This window comes from Chenopodium quinoa, unplaced genomic scaffold, assembly GCF_001683475.1.
Source record: "Chenopodium quinoa cultivar QQ74 unplaced genomic scaffold, ASM168347v1, whole genome shotgun sequence".
Classification (NCBI taxonomy): domain Eukaryota; kingdom Viridiplantae; phylum Streptophyta; class Magnoliopsida; order Caryophyllales; family Amaranthaceae; genus Chenopodium; species Chenopodium quinoa.
In genome coordinates, this window is record NW_018743910.1 from 14,217 (window position 1) to 40,270 (window position 26,054).

The 26,054-nt window shown below is 35.3% G+C and overlaps 3 protein-coding genes and 1 pseudogene across 4 annotated transcripts; 2 read left to right on the forward strand and 2 right to left on the reverse strand.

Moving 5' to 3' along the window:
• The first annotated feature begins 1,747 nt into the window (after positions 1 to 1,747).
• LOC110687023 (GTP-binding protein At2g22870-like) lies at positions 1,748 to 5,627 on the forward strand. Its single transcript, XM_021863655.1, has 4 exons — positions 1,748 to 2,455; positions 3,574 to 3,643; positions 4,255 to 4,417; positions 4,864 to 5,627. Exons 1-4 carry the CDS (start codon positions 1,918 to 1,920, stop codon positions 5,080 to 5,082), a joined length of 990 nt encoding a protein of 329 aa, XP_021719347.1. The 5' UTR covers positions 1,748 to 1,917; the 3' UTR covers positions 5,083 to 5,627.
• Positions 5,628 to 5,950: 323 nt separating this feature from the next.
• LOC110687024 (60S ribosomal protein L37-like) lies at positions 5,951 to 8,186 on the forward strand. Of its 2 annotated transcripts, none has more exons than XM_021863656.1 (4): positions 5,951 to 6,270; positions 6,463 to 6,711; positions 7,334 to 7,435; positions 7,530 to 8,186. In XM_021863656.1, the coding sequence occupies exons 2-4, from the start codon at positions 6,624 to 6,626 to the stop codon at positions 7,571 to 7,573; spliced, it is 234 nt and encodes a 77-aa protein (XP_021719348.1). In that variant the 5' UTR covers positions 5,951 to 6,270; positions 6,463 to 6,623; the 3' UTR covers positions 7,574 to 8,186. The 2 variants fall into 2 exon arrangements, with proteins under 2 accessions (XP_021719348.1, XP_021719349.1); XM_021863657.1 differs by having other exon boundaries at positions 6,533 to 6,711.
• Positions 8,187 to 8,200: 14 nt separating this feature from the next.
• LOC110687025 (high affinity sulfate transporter 2-like) lies at positions 8,201 to 11,579 on the reverse strand. The gene is made up of 13 exons (XM_021863658.1): positions 11,207 to 11,579; positions 11,054 to 11,102; positions 10,747 to 10,954; positions 10,358 to 10,532; positions 10,192 to 10,257; positions 9,986 to 10,099; positions 9,773 to 9,889; positions 9,515 to 9,641; positions 9,094 to 9,380; positions 8,823 to 9,013; positions 8,644 to 8,729; positions 8,459 to 8,535; positions 8,201 to 8,341 (listed from the first exon to the last, which is right to left on the reverse strand). The coding sequence occupies exons 1-13, from the start codon at positions 11,528 to 11,530 to the stop codon at positions 8,201 to 8,203; spliced, it is 1,962 nt and encodes a 653-aa protein (XP_021719350.1). The 5' UTR covers positions 11,531 to 11,579.
• Positions 11,580 to 21,329: 9,750 nt separating this feature from the next.
• Positions 21,330 to 21,922, reverse strand: LOC110687021 (annotated as a pseudogene).
• Positions 21,923 to 26,054: the final 4,132 nt, after the last annotated feature.

Sequence of the window (26,054 nt, forward strand, 5' to 3'; positions counted from 1 at the left end):
TTTTTTGTTTTTTAAAAAAAAGAACAACAAACCATGCGTGCAACCAAGCTAGGGAAGAGGTATGGTCTCATGAGTGTCGAACTTGAGTCCGATTGCAAAGTCGTCATGGATCGTCTTGAAAAAGCTTCGACGTTCTACACTTATTTAGCTTCATTTCTTTGGCCCCATGTCAAACGGGAAGGTAACTTTGTAGAATTGTAGCGCATCATTTAGCTAGAATAATTTCGTTTGGTGTGGAGCAAGTTTGGAAGAATCATTGTCGAAAAGATATCTCCCCCTATGTACTTTCGAACATTTTATCATCTAATTAATGAAGCTTTGCTTTGTCCTCAAAAAAAAAAAAAAAAAAAAAAAGGTGTATTCGACATTTTTTACCTATAAGAAAATATTATATTTATAAGGGAAAATGAAAACTAATAATCCCACCTTTGATATTTCTGCTCAGATCAAAACAATCCCACATTTTTTAAATCGGGAAACAATCCCACCTTTGACCCCTATCAGCTCAAAACAGTCCCTAAACCGGTTTGTGAAATTGGTAACTAGTTTTAGAAGGTGACTTGCCATGCATCACCTTCTATTTGGTTTTTTTAATTAAAAAAAATTTATTAAAAAAAAAGAAAAATTAAAAAAAAAATATTCTTCTTCCCCGATTACCTCCCCAAGCCGCTAGGGGTTGGAGGGTGGTGAGAGGGTCGGGCGACAATTTTAAGTGGAGGGAGAGTGGTTTCTAGGGTTTTGGGTGGCTGGTGGAAGGTTTTTGGGGAGAGGTGGGGGAGGTGCGACGGGTTTCGGCAAGAGGTGGGGGAGGTGCTTCGGTTCCGGCGAGAAGTTGGGGTGGTGTGGCTAGTCTGGTGAGTTGGCTGGGTGAGTTCCGGCGAGTGGAATGGTGGTGGGTATGGTGGCTAAAGAAAGGGAATGAAAAAGTCAAGGGGGGGTAGGGTATCAAAGTAGACTAATTTTGGGTAAACTCGAAAATAAAATGGGTAAAAGAAATGAAAAAAGTGACAAACAAACTACAACAAAGGAAATGATATCACCAGCTCATCCCTTTAGCAAACTTATTCATCCCCCTCATCCTTCTCAATTTGTTATTCTAGTTGATACCCCCTTCAACCAACATACCATGAGGTGGGTGTTGGAGGTATTGCTACACTTCTAAGGAGTGGTAAGGGGGCTTCTTACTGAAGTCCAAGTTCGAAGATGCCAATTTTGCTTAGTTTATTGCTATTTTAGTTGCTACTGCATGGGTTAAATGTCAGAATTTGAGTGATGTGAACACATGCTCTGACTCTAGAACTGTTGTTACAAGTATTGTGGGTGCTCCTAAAATTAGAGATAAATATTTTAACATTGCAAGTGTTTGCAGGGAGTTCATAACAAGGACACAGGGGCTGAATGTTCAGTGTCTTCCAAGAGGCAAGGTAATTCAAGCCCACCTTCTAGCGTCCCAAGCTGGTCTGGTGCCTGGTGGGCATGAGGTGTTGTGGAAGCCAGCTGCTAATCCCTTCCCTCTAGTATTCAAAGCCCGGATGTGGGTATTATTAATATGTTATGTATGGAACATATGTGTGTAAACTTTAACTATGCTGAACTCCTAGCTCCCCTAATTGCTACTCCTACTGCTACTACTGTGAGCCTTGTTGGGCCTTAATAAATATATTTACCTTTTTAACCCAAAAAAAAAAAAAAAGAGGGGGGGGGGGGGGGGGGGGGGGGGGGGGGGGGAATGATATCAGATCATTTTCATCAATTATTAACGTCAACGAAACGACTCTTAACAGGCCAAACTAAAATGAAGTAATGAACCCACTCTTGTCTCTGTAATCTACACCACCCCATTTCCCTCATCTTCTTCATTGCACAATCATATTCTAAACCTGGAAAACAAAGAGAAAATCCAATTCAGAACATAGGATGATAATATCTCATCTCCCCAAACTTCAAACCCAATTTCTCCTCCCTCTAAAACCCAAAACCCCAAAACCCCATTTCAATCAATACCTCTTTCAATTTCGCCAGTCCCCAATTTACTCTCTTTTCTCTTCATTATCCCCAGTTCTCCCTACCCAAAACCCTAAATCCCCAAATTTAATCCCGCAACAATCAATTATTGATGATATTGATGATGATCAACCCCAGATTGAGATTTCTGTAGATAAGCTGTTTGTGCCCCCAGAAACTGACATTTCTTCATTAATATCAAAGGTTTCGGGTTCGGTTTCGGCTTCGAGTGCTCGAATTTTGAAGGGGTCTAACATTGTGCTTAGCAAGTATGCTAGTAATGCTCAAGTGATAAACGCTGAGTTTGTCAAGAGTAGTGCGAAAACTGAGGAATGCCCTTCTGATGGGTTGCCTGAATTTGCCCTTGTTGGAAGGTCTAATGTGGGTAAATCTTCGCTTCTTAATTCCCTTGTTCGGAGAAAGAAGCTTGCCCTTACTTCTAAGAAGCCTGGTTAGTTGAATTTCTTAGCTTTTCTAAATTCATAGTTTCCTTAATTTCTTTAATTTATTGCACATTGATAAAGTATTTCGTGTGGATGTTAGCTAGCTTAGTTGGTTAAAGTCCCGGGGTGGTACCCAAGACCTCGAATTGAATCCCTGCTTTGAAAGTTAAGAATTTGGTTATAATTTGTATTGCATTGGTATTCTTTTATAGTGAGGAGTCATATGAATGAAAGGGACTCAAAGGAGTACATAGTTGACGTTGTTGCTTTTTATAAATTTAACTACGGAGTAATTCAATTGTTTGTTTCGTATGTGATTCAATGCAGAAATGATGAATAAAGTGTTGTTGCAATGAGAAATTAGCAGGGATGTGTTGATTTTGGGCTTACTTTACTAGAATAATAGAACCTAATTTAGTCATTGAGTTATCAGTTCACTTGCTGGGTGAAAAAGTCTTGCTTTAACATTGTTAAGACCCAGTATTGGTGTGCCTAATACCTATGATATGTAACTTTCAATTTTCTTGGGTATATTTGGTGGGCAGCTTAATAAAAGTCTATGGTCAGACCGTCTGAATATTAGGCGATGGTGGTGATTCAATGGAAAGTTGTTTCCCAGAGATAGCAGTGTATGTAGCTTTGTTGGTGGCAACTTAAATTCCATCAAGTGCACATCTTTATTGACTATATAGCAACTTTTTCAATGCAGTTTAAAAAGAAGTACTCTGTACTCGAAGTGTTTTATTGCATCCTTATGTGTTTTTTTTTTTGTGGATGAAACATTCATGTGATTAATGAGCTCAGATCCTCAAATGTCTAGTACTCAGGCCAGCAGCATGATCCTGAGCTTGTTAATTTTATGTCGAGTCTCCATCTGTAAGACTTCTTGTTTGGAGTAACTTTTCCATACAATAGTTATCCTATTAACTCTCTTTTCTTCAAAAAGAGCAAAATTTTTACCCTAGCTAAAACAACAATATTGATATGTGCAGATTTACTCGAATTATGCTTGCACTTTAGTTTGTTCTACTTAAGTAAAAGTTAGATTTTGAATGTTTTCCCATTTGTTTTCTTAGACTTTGAAAGTTCATGTGATTCTAATGTTTTTGTTCATCATTGTCTACAGGTAAGACTCAATTGATTAACCATTTTCGGATCAATGATAGCTGGTATCTGGTGGATTTGCCTGGATATGGGTATGTATTGTGTAAATGACTTTCTGGTGGATTTGCCTGGATATGGGTATGTATTGCCTGGATATTAAACTTTTGGTAATATCTTCCCAGCTCCACCTCAGTACTCTTGACAGTTGCTATTGTGGAATGCTATCATTTATCTTTTCACATTTATTCCTGGCATAAGCTATCAGTTTGTGCCCTTCCTCCATGGCCACATTCTCTTTCTAGGAATTCCAATTTAATACTCACCTTTTCAATACTGCTAGTGTGTTCATTCTGTTGACGTTTACATGTCTTCAAAATGTTGCTCTGTGCTCTGCTGCCACCAATTATGCTGGTCAGTAAATGGCATGTTGTGCTTTCTATGTGTTTAGGATTTTTATGCTTCCTCATATGCTGATATTCATATACCTGTGTTTCTCTAGCTAGCCTGATGATTAATCTCACAAAGTTTTACTAAGATGAAGATTCCAAAACCAATGAAAAGTTACGAGCATAACCTCAGATTCCAAATTGTTGGACATTTATTTTGTCCTGCCCATTACTTGTAATCCTGTTTATAATGAAATAATGACAGTTTAAAATGTGCATATTGGTTATCTTTTTTATGATTTGTGTATCTTAAACAGGTTTGCAGCTGCCCCAGGGGAAGTCCGAATAGAGTGGGACAAGTTCACTAAGAACTACTTTCTTCAGAGATCAACCTTGGTTTCAGTATTCCTTCTCATTGATGCAAGCATTCCTGCCAAAAAGATTGATCTTGAATATGCGAGTTGGTTGGGTCAAAATAAGGTTGGTCTTCCTATCTCATACTTTAAAATAGAAAAGTAAAGAAATTGGTTTTATTCTTTCATAGTGGAAGATACTCCTACAGTTGGTATCTTCTCCTGGAATTCTCAAGAAGGATACTTATCGTCATTATTAGCTTTTCAAGAAAGATCTTCTGACGTTCAATGTTCAGCTTGGGGCTCTATAATCATTTCCCTCTGTTTCTATGGTGCTTTACTGTGTTTAGTTTCTTCAAATGTCAATTTAATTCCTTTGTTATAAAAAGTATGGAACATTGCACGTTATTGTTATCAAATATCATATAAAGACAACAACTAAGTGATGTGTACAGGGCTGAGGCATCTGGATAGTATGACTTCGACATACGTTTAATTTCCCTGCCACAGTGATTTTGATTATTGAGATGATTAAAGCTTATGATAACTTACAGTGTCTTCATCCATTTCCAGATTCCAATGACAATAGTGTTCACCAAATGCGACAAGAGGAAAAAGAAGAAAAATGGGGGTAAAAGGCCAGAAGAGAATGTACAAGATTTTCAGGAATTGATACGTGAGTTCTTTGAAGCAGCACCTCCTTGGATAATGACCAGCAGTGTCACCAATCAAGGCCGAGATGAAATATTGTTGCACATGGCACAATTACGGAACTATTGGCTGAAGCACTAAAAATTGAAGATGCATTGTCATCTCATCAATAATTTGTCATGGGTATAGTGTTGAGGCGTTGAGCCAGGATCTATGATGGTTGAAACTTGAAAGATTGTTTAAGCAGCATGGCTTGGATACACAAAACTAAGTACTTGCTCAAAACTTGTTTCCTTCAAGATTATCACTCTGCGGGCACTTATTTTCCACCCAAAGCATGGTCCGTTTAATTGAATATGCTGTAACACACCTGCCTTCTCATTCTTGTATAACAGCATAAGCAACCATCTTTAATCAATTATAAAGTTACATAGAAGTAGCTCTGATACCATAGTATTTGCTAATCCTTTAGACTTGTAATTTCTCATTACACTTTTTTTTTTTTTTTTTTTTTTTTTTTTTTTTTTTTTTCTAGTACTATTTTCTCTTCATGATATAGAAATAAGAATTCTTTACGAAGTATTTTTAGGTTACTAATTTTGCACTCTTGCCTTCATTGGGTAACTTTTAGAGGATCATTTTGTTGTGAATTGCAATGTGTTTGTGCATGCAACTATTGCTATGAACAATGTGAAGTACCAAGTACATTGTGTGTAAGGCCTTGTGAGTTTAAACCTCTTCATAGTTTTATCATGTCAGATTACTTCAGAATAGATAGCTAATCAATTGTGATCTTACTACCTTTCGTTTGACCATTTATTAATTCCAAGTAGATGAGCAAAATTAAGTGAAAAGTGCAAAGCAAATTTACTTATTTTTGTGCAAATGAATAAATATGATAAACGGTTGTACATTACTTACATTCGACGTTTTTCATGTGGTTTATTCAAGGTGAATTAGTTATGGAATTTTGTGAGGATTAATTAATATTTAAAAAAAAAATCATTTTTATTAAATAACGGAGTATATATTTTTTGGACACGTTTATCAATGCCCATTTTTAATTGTAGATTTACATATATTAGTAAAATTTGTAAAACTTGATATTTCTAAAGTACTAATTAAGACCACAAGTCAAGACATGATTTTTTTTTTCTTATTTGCTGAATTTGGTTTTGGATTTGGTTTTGTAGGGGAAGGGAACGGGGAGTTTTGGTAAGAGGAGGAACAAGACTCACACTTTATGTGTGAGGTGTGGCCGTCGCAGTTTTCATCTTCAGAAGAGTCGTTACTCTGGTTGTGGATTTCCTGCTGCTCGCAAGAGGAAGTGTTAGTTATCTTTCTTCATGATTTTCATTTTGTTTGATTTTTTTGGGAGTGATTTTGAGCTTTAATTTGCTTGATTTGGTGTCGAATTATGCTTACTTGTGCATAATTTTGCGAATTCTGTGATGTTTGTGTAATTGATTGTATGATTGATTAAGATTTTAGCTAATTTGGGTAGTTTGATGTTTATCACAGTTGAGAATCATCCAAGTTTTGGAACAAATTGATGAGTATCAATCACATTTGAGAATTATCCAAATTTCAGGACAAATTGATGAGTATTTGAGTGAATTGTTTGGGAGGCAGGACTGTGGAAAAGTGACAATTATGTATGACATTTGGGAATTAGTGCTTTAATGTTCTCCGGAGTTGTTGATTGCACCGATAGTGTTGTCACCGGAATGCGGAACTATTGTCCGGGTTGGTTTGAGATGGTTTGTTATGGTAATCCTATTTTCTCAATTGAGTGTTGCATTTTATTTGTCTTGGACATGATGGGGAATTGAAGGCACTATGCTCTTGTGCTGCACTCAATAGTCGCGGGGTATTGATTTTTTTGTATCCGAAGTGTCGAATAAACTGTAGTGTGTGTTGCTAGCTTATTCAGTTACCGGAACATGGAATGCTTCCTTAGATTGTTTGGATTGAATCTGTGATTCTATTTCCTCAATTATAAACCCTGGCATATTGAACTTAGGAATTAGTTTGTTGATGTTGGACCAAGTGAAAGCATTGTTCTACATGTGATCATGTTTAATATATGGTCTTTGTTTGCTTGCTGGAAAAGTTTAGGTTTCATCAGCTTCGTGCTCCAATGTAGATGTAAATCGATGATTTGGAATGTGTGGATGACTTTGGAATAGGGTGGTTTGACAAATATATTTGTTCGGTTGCTTGTAAGTTCTGAGTTGGGAAGATTGTAGTCCCCTGAAATTTGTTTGCTTGTTCCTTTTGTCGAAATTAGTGATCAATTTTCATCCAAATCTAGTTTGATATTTGGTGTCTCAACTTCAACCTCTGTTTTGCAATGTTTTCTTAACTTTGCCCCTTTTGTGTTGCATTGCAGATAACTGGAGTATGAAGGCAATCAGGAGAAAGACAACAGGAACTGGTAGGATGAGGTACCTTCGTAATGTCCCCAGGAGATTTAAGACTGGTTTCAGAGAAGGTATTGTTTTCATCTTAGCCCCAAAAAATTTCCTATATGATTATTTTGTTACATATTTCCTCCCAATGGCTTACTAATCTGCTTGTCAAACCAGGTACGCAAGCAGCCCCAAGGAAGCAAGTTGCTGCTGCCTCATAATTTTGGTGTGTTTGAGATTTTATTGGGTTGACATTTGTCTATGGTGGTGTTTTTAGATTATAGTTCAAGCGTGGGATGGCCGTGTTTGCATTTTTGTCGGAGATTTGCAGAATTTGTATTGGTAATGAGATGTTATTAATTCTGGGAAGTTTTCAGTTGCATTTAGCTAAATGACATCATATTCCATTCCAAAGTTTCAATCTCAGTTTAGTGATAGTTTTTAGGATTGGATCTATCTTTTGCTTTAGAGATTTGTGATTGTAAGATCCATTTGTCTTCTACTCGTATATATATAAGTTCAATTTTATCAATGTGTTTAGCATGCGAAGGAAAAACATGAGCATTCGAAGCCAAGTTCTTACATGAGCTTTAGCTTCTTTTTTTTTTTTTCTAAAAATATTTGTAATCATGCTGAATAATTTCTGCCTTACAGATATGAGAGTAAGAATGCGGGTTTAATTTGCCTGTGAAATAATGAATGCCGATTTTGTACTCTTATCATTTCCCCGTTCATTTGGAGCTGTTTCTGTTAGAAGGACCATTAAACTGGGACAAATTAGTCCCGGAGAGAGGGAATTGTAATTTTTCTAGAAGTAAAGACAAGATGACTTGAGCACAAAGGTGAGCTCATGGTTCTTGTGTTGCAGATGAGCATGTAAGTACAGCATCTGCGACTGATGTGAAGATATAATCCTCTCCAATTAACTTGACTAACCCAGATGAATGGAGTTTGTCAACTACGAATTGCACTGGACTTCCTATTACAAGCTGTTGCAAACGCGAAAACACATAGATCATTAAGATTAGTTCAAACTAGAGCTTTGTGCATGGATCATTAATTTGATGACATCAAATCAGAACTTTGCGCCATGTTTGTGTGTTTACCTTCACAATTTTCTTTTCAAGGGTCTTGTATAACTTTTCAAGGGCATGTGTACCACTGGTATCAATATCTGCAACAGCTGCAACCAGTAAAAATATAAAAATATCTTCAGAAATACTCCTTAATTGAAAGCCAGGGTAAAAGAAGTTGTGGAACAAGATATTCGGGAGTTTTATCAGATGTTTACATGACATATCAATTATAAGATGTTTGATTTCGGGGAGGTTCTTGTCTGCAAGCTGTTCCTCCTCCTCATTCAGCCATTTCATTATCCTGCATCAGTGGACTAGCTAGGTAATTGACCCTAAGAAAGTGTTTGAAATGACTAAACCATGTTATATGATGGCGGAATGTGTAGTTGTGTACCTGTCTCTGATATAGTTAGAGTTGGCGAAGTAGATTGCTGAGTCAACTTTGATAATTAGAACACCTGGAACCATTCTTGCCTCAGAATACTGATGAATATTCTTATACTCAGAAGAGCCAGGAAGCTTTCGGAGTTCTGTAGTTTGTGGACGCGTCATCCTGAACATGATCTTGAAGATTGATAGGCAGACCTGATTACAAAATTTCTCTTAAAGCTGAATAAATTTTCATCTGGGTGAAAAAAATAAATTTATTGATGTATCATTCTTACTGCTATCAGCAGGCCGATCTCCACTGAGTGAAAAATTACGCCGAAGAAGGCACCCATACAAGCAACAAAGTCAAACTTGTCAATTTTGCATATTCGTATGATCTCTTTGATGTCAATCAGACCAAGCACAGCAGATATGATGATAGAAGAAAGTATGGCATTTGGGATATACTTGAACAAAGGCGTTATCACCATGAGAGTCAATAGTACTATGAAGCACATCACAATGTTGGAGGCTGCTGTCTTACAACCAGCCATATAATTTACTGCAGAGCGGGCAAACCCTCCTGTACGCGAGCAAATTTAGCTAGGTGCTCAATAAAATTTAAAAGAAGGGATCAATTGCTATAAGAGCTGATGTTTGCTGATCAAAACTCATTCTGAACTATTACAATTTTCTTTTTTTGGAAGAAATTCTTACCTGTGACAACATAGCTAGATGTCAAGGAGCCGACTACATTTGTGGCTCCGAGTGCTACCATTTCTTGGTTTCCATCCAGCTCATAGCCTCTTATATCTGCAAATGTTCTCCCGATAGCTAGTGCTTCCTACAGGAACAAAGACCGAAAAACATGCTGACTATGCAGTAAACTGATTTTATGATATGTATATGAAGTGTCTTCTACACTTATAGACAAAAGATAGTATATATATGTATAGGCTGATTGGAGATGCTTACAGCTAGCGCGATTACACCAACAATAGCACCAATTTTGAAGCCTTTAGCAAGATTGGTTCCAGAAAAATATATATCGTCAACTGATGATGGGTTAACACCCTTAGGTATATGTCCTACCTGAAAAAAATGAATCAAAAGGGTTGTGTTACCAGATAAATGTACAGAGATGAAGGAGTTCGGGTGCTTAATATGATTAATTGGTTGATCACTTACAATTTTAACACCATGTTTGTCAGCACGGCTGATGTAAACAATGAATGTGGAGAGGATCAGAGAGACTAGCGGAGCAACTGCTGAAACCCAAAACAATTTTTTGTTCCTCTTTCCCTAAGTAAATACGAATTACTTGTAAAATTGATCAAAAAGTATAGTATAAAAAACAATGAATTAAACAGCCTTAAGAGCCAAAAAAATCTTACAATGTATTTGGCAGCAAGAAGGAATGCCACAAATGATACTCCTAGAACGATTGTTCGCCAATCCCACTGTCAAAATGACCAAGAATCAGAGAAAATTAGCACTATGAAGGCACTAATAAATGATAGCAAGAATTATAAAGAAGTTAGTCCTATCAATTAGACTTACTCCATGTTCAACTACACTCCAAACTGAGTGCATAACAGAGACAATATCTGTCTTTTTAGTAAATTTCTTTATTCCTAGTAAGCCTTTAAGCTGTTGAAGGGCTATAACTATGGCTGCTCCAGCCATGAAACCAACTGTTGCAGCATGAGATAGATAATCCACTAAGAAGCCCAACCTGAAACCATAATAAGAACAGGTCAATATAGTACTCCTTCCGGCCCTTAAAGATATATGAATTACTCGCAATCTAATCTCCTTATAAGTTGTGGCCTATATTATAGGGATACAGGGAGTATGTTGAATTTATCCAAAAACTGTTAGCTTCTGCTTCAACGCATATCATTCATATAACTAAACAAAGATCATGCGTCATGAGAACACATGCATACCTTAAGAGTCCTAGAGCAGATTGAATGATGCCTGCAAAGAATGTAGCTGTGAATGCAAGACGTCGATAGTCATCAGCTTCTTTGACAGGATCAAACTCCTTCTGCAGCATAGTCCCCATAATCAGAGACACCATTGCCACAGGTCCGATAGCCAGCTCCCTTGAGCTTCCCATCACAGCGTATATCAGAGGAGGAACAAAGCTGCTGTCTGCAGTACAGTATGCAAGATAGCGCGATTAGAACTTTTCTTTCCTGATTAAGTTTTTCTACAGTATGATTAGCAACAGAAGGCAAGTAGGTAACTCACATAAACCATACTGAGGAGCCAAATTCGCGAGCTTTGCGTATGCAATGTCCTGTTTATTAGTTATCAAACAAGAAAAACTGTCAAAATTTATAGTACAAAACAAGAGTATCTTACAAAGTTACAAGTCATTTTCTAGTGGAAAATTGATTCTACCTGAGGAACTTGCATGCTAGCAATAGTGATTCCTGAAAGAAGGTCCCCTCGAAATTTCGAAAAGTTGTATGATTTTGCCCATCCAAGGATAGGGAAAACAGCTTGTAAGACTAAAATAAACTTCTTAAAATGTGACTGATCACCCTTTAAAGAATTAATTCGATTACTCGAAAAAAAGGTTTCTTCAAAGCCATCCTTAAACTCCTTGAAAAAGTTTTGTTTAGATTGTAATCCCTCCTGTTTCATGTTAGAATGTTTCCCATTTGAGGGATTTTCATGTGATGAAGACACACTTTTAGAGTCTTTTATGTCAAACTCACACATTATTTAGATTTCAGAATACACAAAAAAGATTGTTAGATTACTTCAACACTTGAAGAAATCTAGGATTTTTATAAGAAAGGATGGAATAAATTTGTAGTTCTAGTACTTAACTAGGCAATACGAAGTACACTTGTATATAAATAATGAAAATAATCTTATTAGAGTCATCTCATGATTAGAGGCCCTCTACTAGAGGTAGAGACTAATTTTGTAGAAAAAAGATAAGAGTATACAATTTTAACAATTTTAAATTACCAAAATATAGACGTCATGAATTTTGAAAGTTACGCAATTAATAAGATCATTCACATTCGATAATGAACTTTTATTTTTATTCATGTCATGAAAAATCCACAAATGAGAAAATCTCTTGGATTCCAATCATCCCCACTCATGAATTAATGTTTCTTGTCAATCATGTCATGGAATAAGCCAAACAATACATGCATGCAAAAAAACATTTCTTTAGTCATTAATGAGGTTTTTTATTTTTTATTTTTTTTTATATAACATTAAAATAAATAAATAAAGTTGCAATACTTAGACTAAAAATGTATGAGAGCTTTTTGAACAAAGTGTTGCAATTTTATGAAACACTGGAATTATTTTGTTACTCTTCTATCACATCTTTTCAAGCTACGAATTTGACTCAATACTTTACTTTTAAAATGCTTTGACAAGATCCTGCTAATTTACTCCCTATTAATAGAAGAAAAAAAATCCTTATTAGTGAAATTTTATGATTAAGAGAGAGGTATTAAAGTTGAAAAGCTTAGTAAGCTTGTAAGCCACTTGTGCTTATTTCTTACGCTTCTACCAGTATAACAAATTCCCCAATGAATGTCTTGTAGAGAGAAAAAATTGTACACCACATACAATCTTATTATTGTATTTAGATTATTATTCCGAGTATGTTACTCTCTCTATTTCTAAATAAATCTATCATTTTAGTTGGCACAACTTTGACCATGAGTATTATTAATTTTATATTAGTTTAACTTATAATAATCTGATATTATGAAAATATACCTTGTAACTAATCTAACAAAAGTTTACATTATAACATTTGGTTTTAATATATTAGCTAATTAAAAATCAAGTTAAAGTTAGTATTTAAATAGTGTAAAAGTCAGAGTGATAAACTTATTCAGATATAGTGGGAGTATAAATTTCAAATATTGTAAGTCTTATATATGGCACAACAAAAAAAATGGGCATGGAAAATATGCTTTTGAACACCTACAACCTACGAGGCCACAACTTTTGTGATAACGCAATTTTATCTTTCAATGACCCTTACAATACTCATTTCTAGTACAATTATCTAGTCACATTTTATTGGCTAATTATTAGATATCTAATAGTTATTGACATTTTTATTTTATAATCGACATGCAAACAACTTAATATCTTACCCTAAAAAAATTTATTACCTGTTTGGGTCCAATTTCATTAATTCAATTGGGCCTAGTCCAAATAACTCAAATTACAAGCCCAAAGCAAAAGTCAACATCCTCCAAAATCATGCTAAGGTCAGTCAACGGCCCAGTCAACTTGGCAAGCCCAATTGACTTCCGGCCCAATCCATACTCCATAATGTCAAGGTATAAAAGCCATTCATTTGGTCCATTCTCTCTCATGCAAAAAAAGCTTCAAGCAACTAATATCTTGCATAGCTTTCTCTCTCTAAAATATACTGACTTTAGCATCGGAGGGGCCTTCCTCGGCTACACCCCCGGGGCTAGTTTACGTGTATTTGCTGTGCAGGAAACCCTCGGCTCCGCTGCTAATTGGACCGAGACAGACTTTCCCCTCTAGTTTGGACCTTCTTAAGGTCCCATTGATTTCTAACCGAAACATTACCTTTTCTTCTCGCATTATAATACGAAGACTTTACACAAAGTAATGTTACTTGCCCTATACTCAGTCACTTTTCTGATATAATATGGAACATACATGCTACAAACTATCAACTATCAGTATAGTACAATATTAGACACTTGCATTTTAAACAAACAATGCGGCGAAAAAGAACTTTATAATGATAAAGAAATTTAGAAACTTACATTATTATAAATATATTGTACTTAGTGTAAAAGTTCTACAAATAGTATTTAAAATGCAGTCAATTGGCAACCAACCATTTAAAGTCTCCTAAGCTAGTAGACTATATAGATTTATGAATGTTTTATTCACACTTGAAACTCAGTGACCTCATCTAATAATGAATTGATAATCAACCCTCCAAATCTACAACATAAATGTGAATGCTAACTAGTTTCGTTGATAAAGATTCGCGAATCATACCTATAGTGCTCTAGAAGGATTTTTGAGTGCTTATGATCGTGTTAATGTCCCTGGGGTTTCAAACACCCAAAAATAAAACAAAAAAAAAAAAGTTCCTATTAAATATAGTTATTGGGTACTTGTTAGAGCAATAAAGCCAATGATATAGCGTCAAGTAGTCGAGCATCAACTTTGGTACTTCGTAACGTATAAGACCAAATATTTGGAATGTGTCATACGAAAGTCTATGAGCTACGAGTATTATTGTTTAATGCTAGTAGAGAAATACTTCCTATTAATTTGAGGTGGCAATAATTGGAAGGAATATTTGCTTAGGAAGCTTGTCCAGGCAAGAAATAGTAAAGATGTTTTATGGAGTAGTACCATTCTATTAGTTGATACATAATAATAATAATAATAATAATAATAATAATAATACTTCGTAATATATAGCGATAGCAACAATAAGATTTGATTTTGGTTAGAATCAATAACTTAAATTTTCTTAATTAAACTTTTAAAAAGTTATTGATTTTTGAAAAATTGATTGGCCAATTGTAAATTGAATTGGGGTGATTGTCGTAATTGTAACTAATAATTGACTTTTATTTGATTTTCTTGGCAATTATCAAAAGATTCAAAACATGTATGTTCTCATTAAAACTAAGTATATGAAAAAATTCTACTATCTTAATTAAGCTTCAACTTCTACTTCAAAAACTTTTATCATTAAGATGGCTGATAAGAATGGGCCATTGCACAAGTTTGCATTAAAAAAAAAAAAAAAAAAAAAAAAAAAAAAAAAAACCTACATGCATCATTATGCCTTGGAGGATTCTAACCTAAAACCAATTGTAAATGGTCGAGGTAGATGTTGGATCTTAGATGTTAGTCATCATTTATATGTTATGAGGTCAAACACATGCATATGTTATGTTATTTATGAAATGGAGCTATTATATATCCACCATTATTTGATAAAACCTACTCATAATTTTAGATTGTAACAAAGTCAATACAATTGAATACTTCAAGGATATTGCCGAACATGTCTTAAACCTTTTTTTTTTTTGACAGGAACATGTCCTAAACCTACTCCATCAACAGCTATTGTCAAATAGAGACTTATAGCATTGCACATTCAAGTTTGACAATTTAAATCCTTTTAATTAACCATGATAAGAATCTGACGACATGCAAGTTCACCAACTCAAAACTTATGTAGTTACTGGGTATATGTTAGTCACCTGACCCTTTGTTAATTTACATGCGACTCTTCATAAACAAGTCCCCTCTTATAACATACTTGAAACATGTCAATAACGTCTTAAGAACTTAAAATAGATTGTTTTTCGAATTAAATGCCACTAGGCCACTATATAACGCAATTTGATCCAATGGTCAACTACTCCCTCCGTCCCTAAATATAGTTTCCATTTTCATTTTTAGTGTTCCTAAATATAATTCTCATTTCCTTTTTTATCATTTAATGTTCCTTGAAAATCACCCATTTGCCCTCCTTTTTTTATTTATTTTTATTTTTTATATTTATTAGGTAAAGTGCCAAAATTACCCTCTAATTTTTCTTATTCTTTGTGCATCATTACTCCACTTATTTATTTTAATATTTTTTTCTCATTGAAAAAATTTAAAAACTACATTTTCTTTCTCTTTAAAATAATCTTTTAGGAAGAAAATTCAATTCAATTGAAAAAAATTGAAAATGATGCGAGAGCTAAATGTAGAATCATCAATAACAAAATACAAAAACAGACACTAGGAACGACACGTGTCACTTCTTGGTGCTGTTTTTTTCCCTCCAAGACTCCCCCTCCTTTTTTAGCAAAAATCTTTTATTTTTGGAATATTTGTATGATACAATTATAATAATATTATTCCTAATTTTATATATGTAGTATTATCTTTATAACCAATTGGTTGTTGGTGCAGTGGTGATTGAGATTGCACTTGGGAGGACCCGTGTTCGATCCCCGCAACAATAATTGGGAGAGGACTGGAACCTAACCACCCAAAATTGATCCCCGAATCCAGATTAACCCTAAGGGTGAATTGGGTAGAACACCCAAAAAAATAAATATCTTTATAATAATTGTATTCCTTTATATTTTGTGTTTTATTACTTAAAATAGTTACGCAAGATTTTGAGACCTTTTAATTAAGGGAGAATAAGCTATAACTTAGAAGGTTGAAATATGGTGGAGAGTATAAAATAATGGAGCCAAAAATACAATGGTGGGGTTCATAGGAAAAAGAAAAAAAAACTTTATATTCATGGTGTTGATTTGAAATCTTATGAATATTCATAATTGAATTAGTTTTACCAATTGGTTGTTGGTGTAGTGGTGATTGAGGCTGCACTTGGTAGGGAGGACCGCGTGTGCGATCCCCCAGCAACAACAATTGGGAGGGGACTGAAACCTAACCACTCAAAATTGAGCCCCGAATCCGGATTAGCCCAAAGGGTGAAGCGGGTGGAACACCAAAAAAAAAAATTGAATTAGTTTTTTGTTAAATAATATTTTTGTAATAATTTAACAACTTATAACTTTTTTTTCTATCCTTCAAAAAATCTATTAACTATTACTCCCTCTGTTTTTAAATACTTGCTCCATTTCTCCTTGGCACGTATGCCGATGCTAATCTTTGATCAATAGTAGTTTTAGTTATCACTAAGTTTAAATTCTAACAATTGAAAATCTATTAACTATTACTAAAATAGGGAATTGGTGACATCATCATCTCCCCAAACTGTGTACGTATTGCTTTCTCATAAAATTTTTTTTATTATTATTTTTATCTTTTTAAGGTTTTAATGTTATTTTGTGTATGTGTGTGTGTGTTTTTTTTACTAAGGATTGTGCAAGCAACCTAACTATGAAGTCATGTACTAATAATATGGATGTTTGTTATACGAAAATGAACTAAGTTGTCGGTAAATGTTTTCATTGTTTTGTATTTCCAAGGTGTTTCTATTTATTAAATTACAAGTATTTTTAATTTGTATTTCGAACTCTTAGATGACATATAAATTCGTATGCATATGGTTTGATTAGATCAGATTGGTTGACTTTCATTTATATATTTTGTTACTTATGTAATTTATGATGATAGATATGTTTTTATGATTTAATTTATAAGTGTGTCCGGAGAAATAAATAACATAAATAAGTTATTTCATTCAAATAATTTTTTTGATCTGTGCACCGCACGGGCCTAATCTAGTGAAGAATCTAAAGGTTGACACACAAGAGAAGACAGATGAAGAAATGAGCACGTGGATTGAGGCAAAAATTAAAAGAGGGAAGATAAAAGAGAAATGTCACGTGATTGTCATCACTTTGTTTGCATTTCAATAATTCACTCTAGAGAGGGGAGATGATACACATACAACTGTTGTATATTTGGCCCACATACAACACCAATCAAAAAATGTCAACTCACCATTAGCTAAAAAAATGAGAAGGAAAAGTGAGTGGGAAAAAAATTGGTTTTTGGCGCCATGTATAAGAAATAGGCGGAATTTTTTATGTATGAATTTCATTGGCGCCAATCTAACTATTATGTTACTAAAAAAAAATACATTACGTTACTAAAAAAATACCAATTTGTACTAGATATAACATCTTCCTAGTCATCGTCATTAATGAAGAGAGATGTTTTTTTATAAGAATTGAATAATATATCATTCGACGATATTATACAAACTACAAATCAAAAAATTATTATAAAAAAACCAATGAAATTCTTTTTTAATGTTTTTTATACAGACATCCATATCGATATACTTTTGAAAATGTTATGAAATTGGACAATTTTAACCTTACTATAGTTTGTGTTATTATTAATAAGTGTTAGTATTTAGTCGTTATTGTTACTAAAAAAATTTCATATATACCCAAAATTACAAACTATAGTTTTATTTAAAGTAATCGTATAAAAATTAATAGGTGTTAGGTACAAATATATAAAAATTAACCTTATTTTTTTAACCTAATATTTAAAGAATATTTTGTGATAATCTCTTGGTTTTATTTGATTATGTGACTTTGACTGAAATATTGAAATTTGAATATAAAAATTGATATTGAGAGTTGAAATCAGATGTTATACTGATTAAGTCATACATTATTAGAGGGATGAATTCATGTGTTGAAGGGTTTAAACCAAACAGTTGTGGGTTAAAATGAAATCAGAAAGGGTTACACAAAATTATTATCATTTACTGCTAAATACTCTCATGTGTTTATAATTTATCTCTTTAAACATAATATTGTTACTAAGAAAGGGCTATTTGACGAATTTTTATTTGATTATCACATAGAGAAACCAAGTAGCAACAATGCGGTTTTATGATTATTTTACAGTATTTATTTCATTATTTTGCTCATGTATGACATATTACACTAAATGATTATTTTAATTGCTAACAACTTATCATTGCTAAATTATCCATTGTGTTTACAACTAATTTCATGAATCAGCATCCCCTGTTACTATAAAAATAAGTTATATATTCTAAATTTTTCTCTAACATGTATACGACTACAAATTAATGTACTAACTTAATGAACAAATATGTGTGTGTAGGGGGGGTCATAACAACAACAACAACAATAATAATAATAATAAGCAATTATGTTAGCTAGATTTGTCTCCACCTTTATTGGATGCTGATGAGGACCATGATTTGTCTGAGCGTAATATTAAGCAATATAAGAGAAAGATTGTGACGAACATTACACTGCTGCGGTTAGGGTTCTTTCATCTTCTGGTCTTGCCCCTTACAATGATGCTACTCTTGCAAATTTACAAGCTAAGCACCCTTCCTTTTCGGCTCCTATCTTACCGGATATCCCCGTTGATCATCACCTTATTGTTACTCCTGTCGTTGTTTTGGACCAGATTAGGGGTTTTTCGCGTGGTACTTCATGCGTTAGAGACAGCTTGCGTGCTCAGCACCTTCTGGAATGCTTGAGCGGTGCTCCATCCAGTTGCTATTTCAGATGAGTTGGTGGACTCCATTACGCTGGTGGTTAATATCTTTCTCGCTGGAAAATGTCTTGTTGTGTTGGGAGAATATATTGCTAGTGCTCCTCTCATGCCACTTGTTAAGCCTGGTGGTATTCGGCCTATTGTTGTGGGAACCATTTGGAGGCGCCTGATTTTAAAGGTTGGGGCTGCTTTAATTGGTCTGAGTCTGGGAAGCTATTTAGGAGGTCTTCGGTTTGGTGTGGAGGTGCCGGCGGGTGGTGAGGCTATCCTTCATGCCGTTAATCGTTTGGTTGAGGCTCGTGGTGGTAATGTTGGCCTCTCTATGTTGCTGGTGGATATCAAGAATGCCTTCACTTTGGTTGATCGTTCGGCTATGTTGCGTGAGGTTCGTCTTTGTTGTCAAACTCTCTCTCGTTAGGTTAAATTCTGTTACTCTACTCCAGTTAGGTTGTTTTATGGGGAGCATACCTTTATGGTCATGTCAAGGAGTACAACAGGGTGATCCTCTTGGCCCTTTGCTTTATTTTTGCTTTGGTTCTCCCTTCGTTGGTGTGTCGTATCAGGGATTCTTTTGACTTATGTCTGCAGGCTTGGTATTTGGATGACGGCACTATTATTGGTGACACCTTGGTGGTAGGAAAGGTTATGGAGTTGATTTTGGCGAAGGGACCTCGTCTTGGCCTCCATGTTAATGTTGAGAAAACGGAAGTTTTCTAGCCAACGGAGGACCCACGTATCCATCTCGTGGGTGTCTTTCCTCCTGATATTGTTCGTCCAATACATGGTGTTAAGTTTCTTGGTGGTCCTGTTAGTGCGGATTCCACTTTTTTGTGGTGAACTTGTTTCGCAAAGAGTGTCGAACCATTGTGCTAATGGATGTTGTGGCTAAGCTTGATGATCCCCAATGTGAGTTGTTACTACTTCGGGCGTGTACTGGGGTTTCAAAACTCTACTTTGCTATGCGCACTTGTCCCCCTCTTCTTATTGAAGCGGCCCAGCTATCTTTTAATGTGGCCCTTTGGGCTTCTTTGGAGCGCATTGTCACTGCTTCGAGCTTGGTTTTGGTGATTGGCAATGGCGATTTTCCACCTTTCCTTTTGCTTATGGAGGACTGGGTGTTTATTCAGCGCGTGATGTTCAGCACTATGCTTTCCTTGCGTCGTGTTTGCAGTCTACTGGTCTTCAGGCTACGCTTCTTCGCAATTCTGGTATTGTTGATCCGGGACCAGCCTTTGATGATGCTCTTAGTCTTTTTAATGGGATTGTGGACTTTGACCTTATGAGTAACCCTAGTGAGATCGCTGCCCTTAAACTCATGAAGAATTTGGCAGATATATATTTCACAAAGGTTACTACATCTGCAGTATCCACTTTCTCCTTATCTCCACGTTAGGTTGCCTTATAGAAGTCCAAGCAGGGGGGTCATTCCTCTGCCTGCTTGCGGGCGATCCTAATCTCGGGTTTGGGTTAGACTATGAATGGTAAGGCTTACCGTTGTGTTCTTTGCTACCGGCTGGGTGTTCCTTTATTCTCCGTTTTGACACCGTGTTCAGCTTGCTCAAGGGTTTTTCATGGGGATATTTTCGGGGACCATGCAGTGTCCTGTGCTGGGATGATGGGTATTAAACATCGGCATAATGTTGTTCGTGATATCCTTGTTGATATTTGTTTTCGATCTGCGATTTCTGCAAGAAAGAAGGTTGACGTTGGGTTGACTGGAGGGAACGACGGAGCTCTTCAACCTGCAGATGTGTTACTTTGTTCCTGGGACAGAGGCCTTGATGTGTGTGTTGACTTGACGGTGTCTTCTCCTTTAACACAATCTGGGTTGTCTAACTTTGTACCTGATCGTGTTGTGTCAGTTGCGACTCAGCGGAAGCGGGACAAGTATGGGGCGCGTTGCAGGGCTATTGGCTATGGTTTTCTCCCTTTCTCCTTTCCTTCATTAGGGGAATTAGAGAAGGAAGCTGTTGCATTACTGAAGCAGGTTCAGGCGTTTGATAGGACTCGGGATATTGATACTCGTGCAGCTGCTCACATCTTCAGCAAGATCGGGTTCGTTATTGCTAGAGGGGTGGGGGGCCAGATTGTATTTCGGCTGTGCTCCCCACTAATTTTTTGTAAATCCTTTGACTTTATAGGTTTTTGTTAAAGAAGAAGAAATATAATCACACTAACAACTACAATAAGAACAACAATAATATTATGACTTGGCCGTTGCCCGAGCTCATAATAAGCTTACAACTTTAATCTAAGTTGATTAATAAGGGCTCAAGTTGAACACTATTTCTAGGTGAAAGAAACTATATTACTATTAACCTATACTGTCTTTCATTATAAAATATAAGATATGTCGCCTTTAAATAAGGAGGTTATAAATGAAGACTTTATATAATGAAATTCACGTCAATGATGATTTTTTCAAAGAAACATATCATTATTGTGATGCTAGTAAGGATCTGAGGAGAAATAATGATTAATTAAGCTAGTTAATTAGTACTTAATTAGTACATTCTGCTGGAGCAAAAGAAACTTGCTTAGCTTGTAAATCATACCCGACCTCGAAATTAACTTGAGCAAAATGTTCCCGAATATTGGAGTACTATCCGTAGCTAACATTGCCAAGCAACTCACATTGTCCTCAATTTGCCGAAATGTATTGATTGTCTATAACACGACTTCGGCCCCTTGAAATTGGAATGCAACGTTTGGAGGGCTAAACTGCCCTGAGGACTCTGTATTGTAACAGAGGTCGTAACCTTCGATTGGGCTCGGTATGGTGTTAAGTCCAATGGCATTCACCAAAGCAGCCCTTAAGTCGTTGTAGATGTTAGATGGGAGCATCGTCAGAGTGGTACCAGAGTCGATGATCACGTCCATACCTACTGGAATTTGGACCGGGTTATCCCTACCCTCGACGCTAATGCTGTCGAGGGTAAGGTGGTAAAATGTGGGGCGTTCTCCTATTTCGAAGGGAGTTGACACTACTTTAGACCCGGTTACATCGGCTCCAAAGGTAAGCTTGCTTGAGACGTCGTCGGAAGTTAAAGGAGCTAAGCAGTAAGAGAACTTGCAGTTGATTTTTATAGGCATATCTAACCAAAAGTTATTGGAATTTGAGGCTAGTTACATCAACGAAAGCTATATTAAGAGGCATAGCTACATGGAAGAAAGAGACATTGAATAAGAAGGTAATAATCTAGTTGATTTTCAAGCATTGTAATTCTTGTTAGAGCTAGTAACACATATGATGAGGGTTGGCAGTCGTACCGATTAACCAAACATATTTTTCGACTTTCAGGAAGCTAACAAGCTACTGGAAAATAAACTCGAACAATCGATGCAGTTATCCGTGCAGATCTCATTGACAGATAGAGATGCAGCAGCTGCTGAAAGCACTCAGTTGCTCAAAAGTATGCTTCATTTTTGCAGGCCTTTGAACATAGTTTACATTATATCAGAACATTACTTATTCATCTTATTTAAATAATACTGTAATGAAATATACTTGCATAATGTGGGACTTTGTAGATGGTTCTGCAGCTTCTGCTAGTGATTCTAAAGGACTCTCTAATGGTGATGCAGTTTCACAACAACAGTATGAGGTACGTTAATGATTAAAATACGTAGTATACATATCTGTTGTTGCGACTAGAGGAGGCTAATGGCCTGAACGAGATAGTTATTCCGAACCCATCCGATTAGGGATGGGCTACCTAGCTTGGGGATGGGTTATAGGCTGAAGAGAATAAGACTGTTGATTATACTTGGTTAGTAGATTCATAGGGACATGATGTGATACGAAAACAAGTCATGGTAACTCATAACTATTATATGTGTTCACCTGAATTCATCAATGTACTCCTCTCATTATGTACATTAGTACGTACGTGGGTGTTTGAAGCATTACGTGCCATGTTTTTCTTGTACGCTTTCGCAGCGTCTTATCTAGCTTTGGTCGCCATCGCTGCTGCGCTCACAGGACAGCATGTGGTCAGCAAGCTAATAACATTAATGGGGAGAGCATCAATCATCATCTTTATTTTGGCTGCAACTATTTTACTCACTGCATTCTGCTTAGGTATAAATTTGATTTCATCTGCTTTGATCATGTGTTAACTCTTATCGTACCATGGGTTCAATTGTGTCCAATAAATTTTTTACTTAAAAATTGCAAGTTTTATCATATAATACAAAATTACTTAAGTATAAGTACTAGAATTTATTAATTTACTAAAAGTATAAGTAGTTATATTGATACTCCAACACACAACATTAGTAAGGATTGAAAATTACTAAAAGTTACCATAAACTTAAATTATTGGATGATTTGGACTAAGAAACTTAATTCAATTTTATTCTTTGTTGCAAAAATTTTAATTTATTGTACTATCAATATATATATATATATATAAACGGCTAATAATTTTGCATACAATTCTTGAAGATTTTGAGCTTATAAGCAGATATTTCTGGATTCACCATTCTACATGTTGATGGGTGGAATAATTTATTATATAATATGAGTATATTATATACAAGTGTACAATAAGATTTTTTTATCCCCCAAGTAACAGAAAAGCATGACAAACAAAAAGTACAGAGTGCTATTATTATGAAGCTTTTTTGTATTATTGTTTTAATGAAGGGCTTATTCTTCTCCCATCTAATCTTGTAGGAGGAATTGGGATTACTCACATGATTGAAAAGTTGGAGAATCATGAGTATACGGGTTTTGAGAGCTTTTGTCCCTTAACAAATGAAGTATAGTTTGAAAGTTAGAAGTCTTAGAACTTTCTTTTTGTATCTTACTATCTCAAATGTATTAGTAAATTTCTTTGTGGATGAAAATATGCTACACTTATAATTTTAGACCAAAATTTTGTAGTTGTCTTAATACTTATTCGTTCCTATCCCCCAGGGGTTTTAGAGGTAGCTATCAGAAAGTAACAATTCGATAATTATTTTCCAATAGAGAGAGTTAGAGTCGGCATGAGTCCTGTAATCAAGCCTCATGCTCATCAAAGAGGGTCATGCCTAGAGCCAGAGAAAGTCATGTACTATCGGACTAATGCCAATCTTTCAAAATCGAAGCACAGTTAAGCCATGACCAGTATGCCATGTTGTGTTGGTGTGTGCCCACAAGCCCTTTGATAAGCCACTAAGCTAGTCAATATACACAAATTGACTTGTCATCCTCATGTCAAGCCCGTGCTACTGAAAATAATGTTCATGCATGACTCATGACCACTGGCGTGCCTTTCATGTGCCACTCTGGACTAGTGGTTGGCTTGTACCAGATCAAGCCCATGCCCAGCTATAGATAGAGTACGAAAACAGGCTAACAAGTGAGACATGCCTATATAGTGTTGGGATTGTGAATAATGAGAATGATTGATGTATTGTAAGTTTGCAACTTTTGTACTCCGTAAGATGTTGGATGTTACAGTACAAGACAGTAAAAGCTTGACTTGGAAACTGATCCAGTTCGCCATTAGGCTACATAAAATCCAACATATCAACCACATCAACGAAATTAGGCCTGCATTATTTTTAATCTCAACATTGTTCTGAATTGACACTTCCAAATTCTTCATAGTTCCTTTTTTATTTTCACAAGAAAGACAACATGTAATCATACTTTTATGATATTGATATAGATAAATTGACAAGCTTTAAAATTGCAAAATTATGTAAAATCATCTATGTCGACTATGTGATATATATTTAGAGGTAGTATTATTCTTCTTCAATTGTTTAGTAACGTACTACGGCCCTATTCTTTTGAGCTGCTCTGCTCTGCTTTGTCCTGCTCTGCAGTATGTGGAAGCCCTACCCTGCTCTGCTTTGGTCTGCTGAATCTGCTATGCTAATCCCTGTTCTGCCCTGTCCAGAAGCTAAAAAAAACAGAGCCGTCCGTTTATGACATTTTGAAGGATATAAAATTATATATCATTATCATAATAATTAATAAAGAAAAATGTCCAAAATAATCTTTAAATATTACTCCATATAAGATAATATACATGACTATTAATTTTTTAATGTAAAATATCACAAGACTCGACGAGTCCTAATGGGCCAAAGAGCATCTTATTTTGGCAAGTAGTAAATCTTTAATTTTAGAGAATTAAAGGGTCTATGTGGTTAGTCCATGTGGACAACTTTAAGCCCGCACTTTTTACACGTTCTTTTACTACCAATATTTTTTGTAAAAACCATAAATATGGGGAATTATTTTGCCCTACAACTGTACCAAAGCAACTATACCAAGAAAAGAAAAAGGCCTAACCTTCTTTGGATCATTTGTCACTCTCAATAACAGCCCACATAATAACAAGCGAAGATAATCTTGTAGACAATGACTCATATGATCAAAATTTATTTGGAAAGAAGCATCAAAAAGAGGCTTTACTAAAAAAAATTCATATTAATCAATCAACCTTTAAATTTATTATCTTGCTTATATAAATTATTGAAGTCATCAATTGTTTTCAGTGATGTATCTATTAGTGGTTGAAGCCCATGTGTAATCTTTGGTCTTTTATGATTACTTTTTTGTAACAGAATTACTTCAGTCCGATCCAAATTACTAGTCGTGAAAACATCAAGAAAATGTTTTAGAATTTCACTTTAAAAATTCGAAACGTATTAATGTGATCTGGTTATTATGAAGTACGCATATATAACTTTTGGATGTACATAAAAAGACATTGACAATCATAGTTTGTGATTTAATTTCTTAATGTGCTTCTAGGTAATGGCCTAGGAAAGGTATATTAATTGATCATCATTAAAAAAAATTTGAAAAAAAGAGTTTTTTTTATGTAAACTATCACAAATTTGTAAATATTAAAGGTTAAGACAATATGACAGGTAGTCTAGATGACCAAATTATTTGATTGAAAGGATATATATCATGGCAATAAGAGAAAAAGAACCAATAAGAGAGGGAAGGAGTAGTGAAAGGGTATCTTTGTGGTAGGTTATTTATGATTGAAGAAAAGGGACTAACAATGGCGGTCCCGAAAGAGTAGATTGAGTTGATTAAGTAATGAACAATGATGATTATTGAATTGTCATTTTCATGCATAAACATGCGTAAGCAATAAAGCATTTTGCCCCAATTCGAGGAGTCTAGACCCTTGAGCTCTGGAAAAAGTTTAAACCTGGTGTAGAATTAAACTTCTTCCTACCCATGTACCATGAGGTTAAAAGATTTTGC

Excerpts from the sequence above, each read along its gene's own strand:
- LOC110687023 (XM_021863655.1), top strand. The coding sequence starts at position 1,918 with ATGATAATATCTCATCTCCCCAAACTTCAAACCCAATTTCTCCTCCCT. Across the intron at positions 3,644-4,254 it reads GTGGATTTGCCTGGATATGG|GTTTGCAGCTGCCCCAGGGG; the intron begins GTATGTATTGTG and ends TATCTTAAACAG. Across the intron at positions 4,418-4,863 it reads GTTGGTTGGGTCAAAATAAG|ATTCCAATGACAATAGTGTT; the intron begins GTTGGTCTTCCT and ends ATCCATTTCCAG.
- LOC110687025 (XM_021863658.1), bottom strand. The coding sequence starts at position 11,530 with ATGTGTGAGTTTGACATAAAAGACTCTAAAAGTGTGTCTTCATCACAT. Across the intron at positions 10,258-10,357 it reads GGAGTGTAGTTGAACATGGA|TGGGATTGGCGAACAATCGT; the intron begins GTAAGTCTAATT and ends TCATTTTGACAG. Across the intron at positions 9,014-9,093 it reads AGATCGGCCTGCTGATAGCA|GTCTGCCTATCAATCTTCAA; the intron begins GTAAGAATGATA and ends TTTTGTAATCAG.
- LOC110687024 (XM_021863656.1), top strand. The coding sequence starts at position 6,624 with ATGTTCTCCGGAGTTGTTGATTGCACCGATAGTGTTGTCACCGGAATG. Across the intron at positions 6,712-7,333 it reads GTTTGAGATGGTTTGTTATG|ATAACTGGAGTATGAAGGCA; the intron begins GTAATCCTATTT and ends GTTGCATTGCAG. Across the intron at positions 7,436-7,529 it reads TAAGACTGGTTTCAGAGAAG|GTACGCAAGCAGCCCCAAGG; the intron begins GTATTGTTTTCA and ends TTGTCAAACCAG.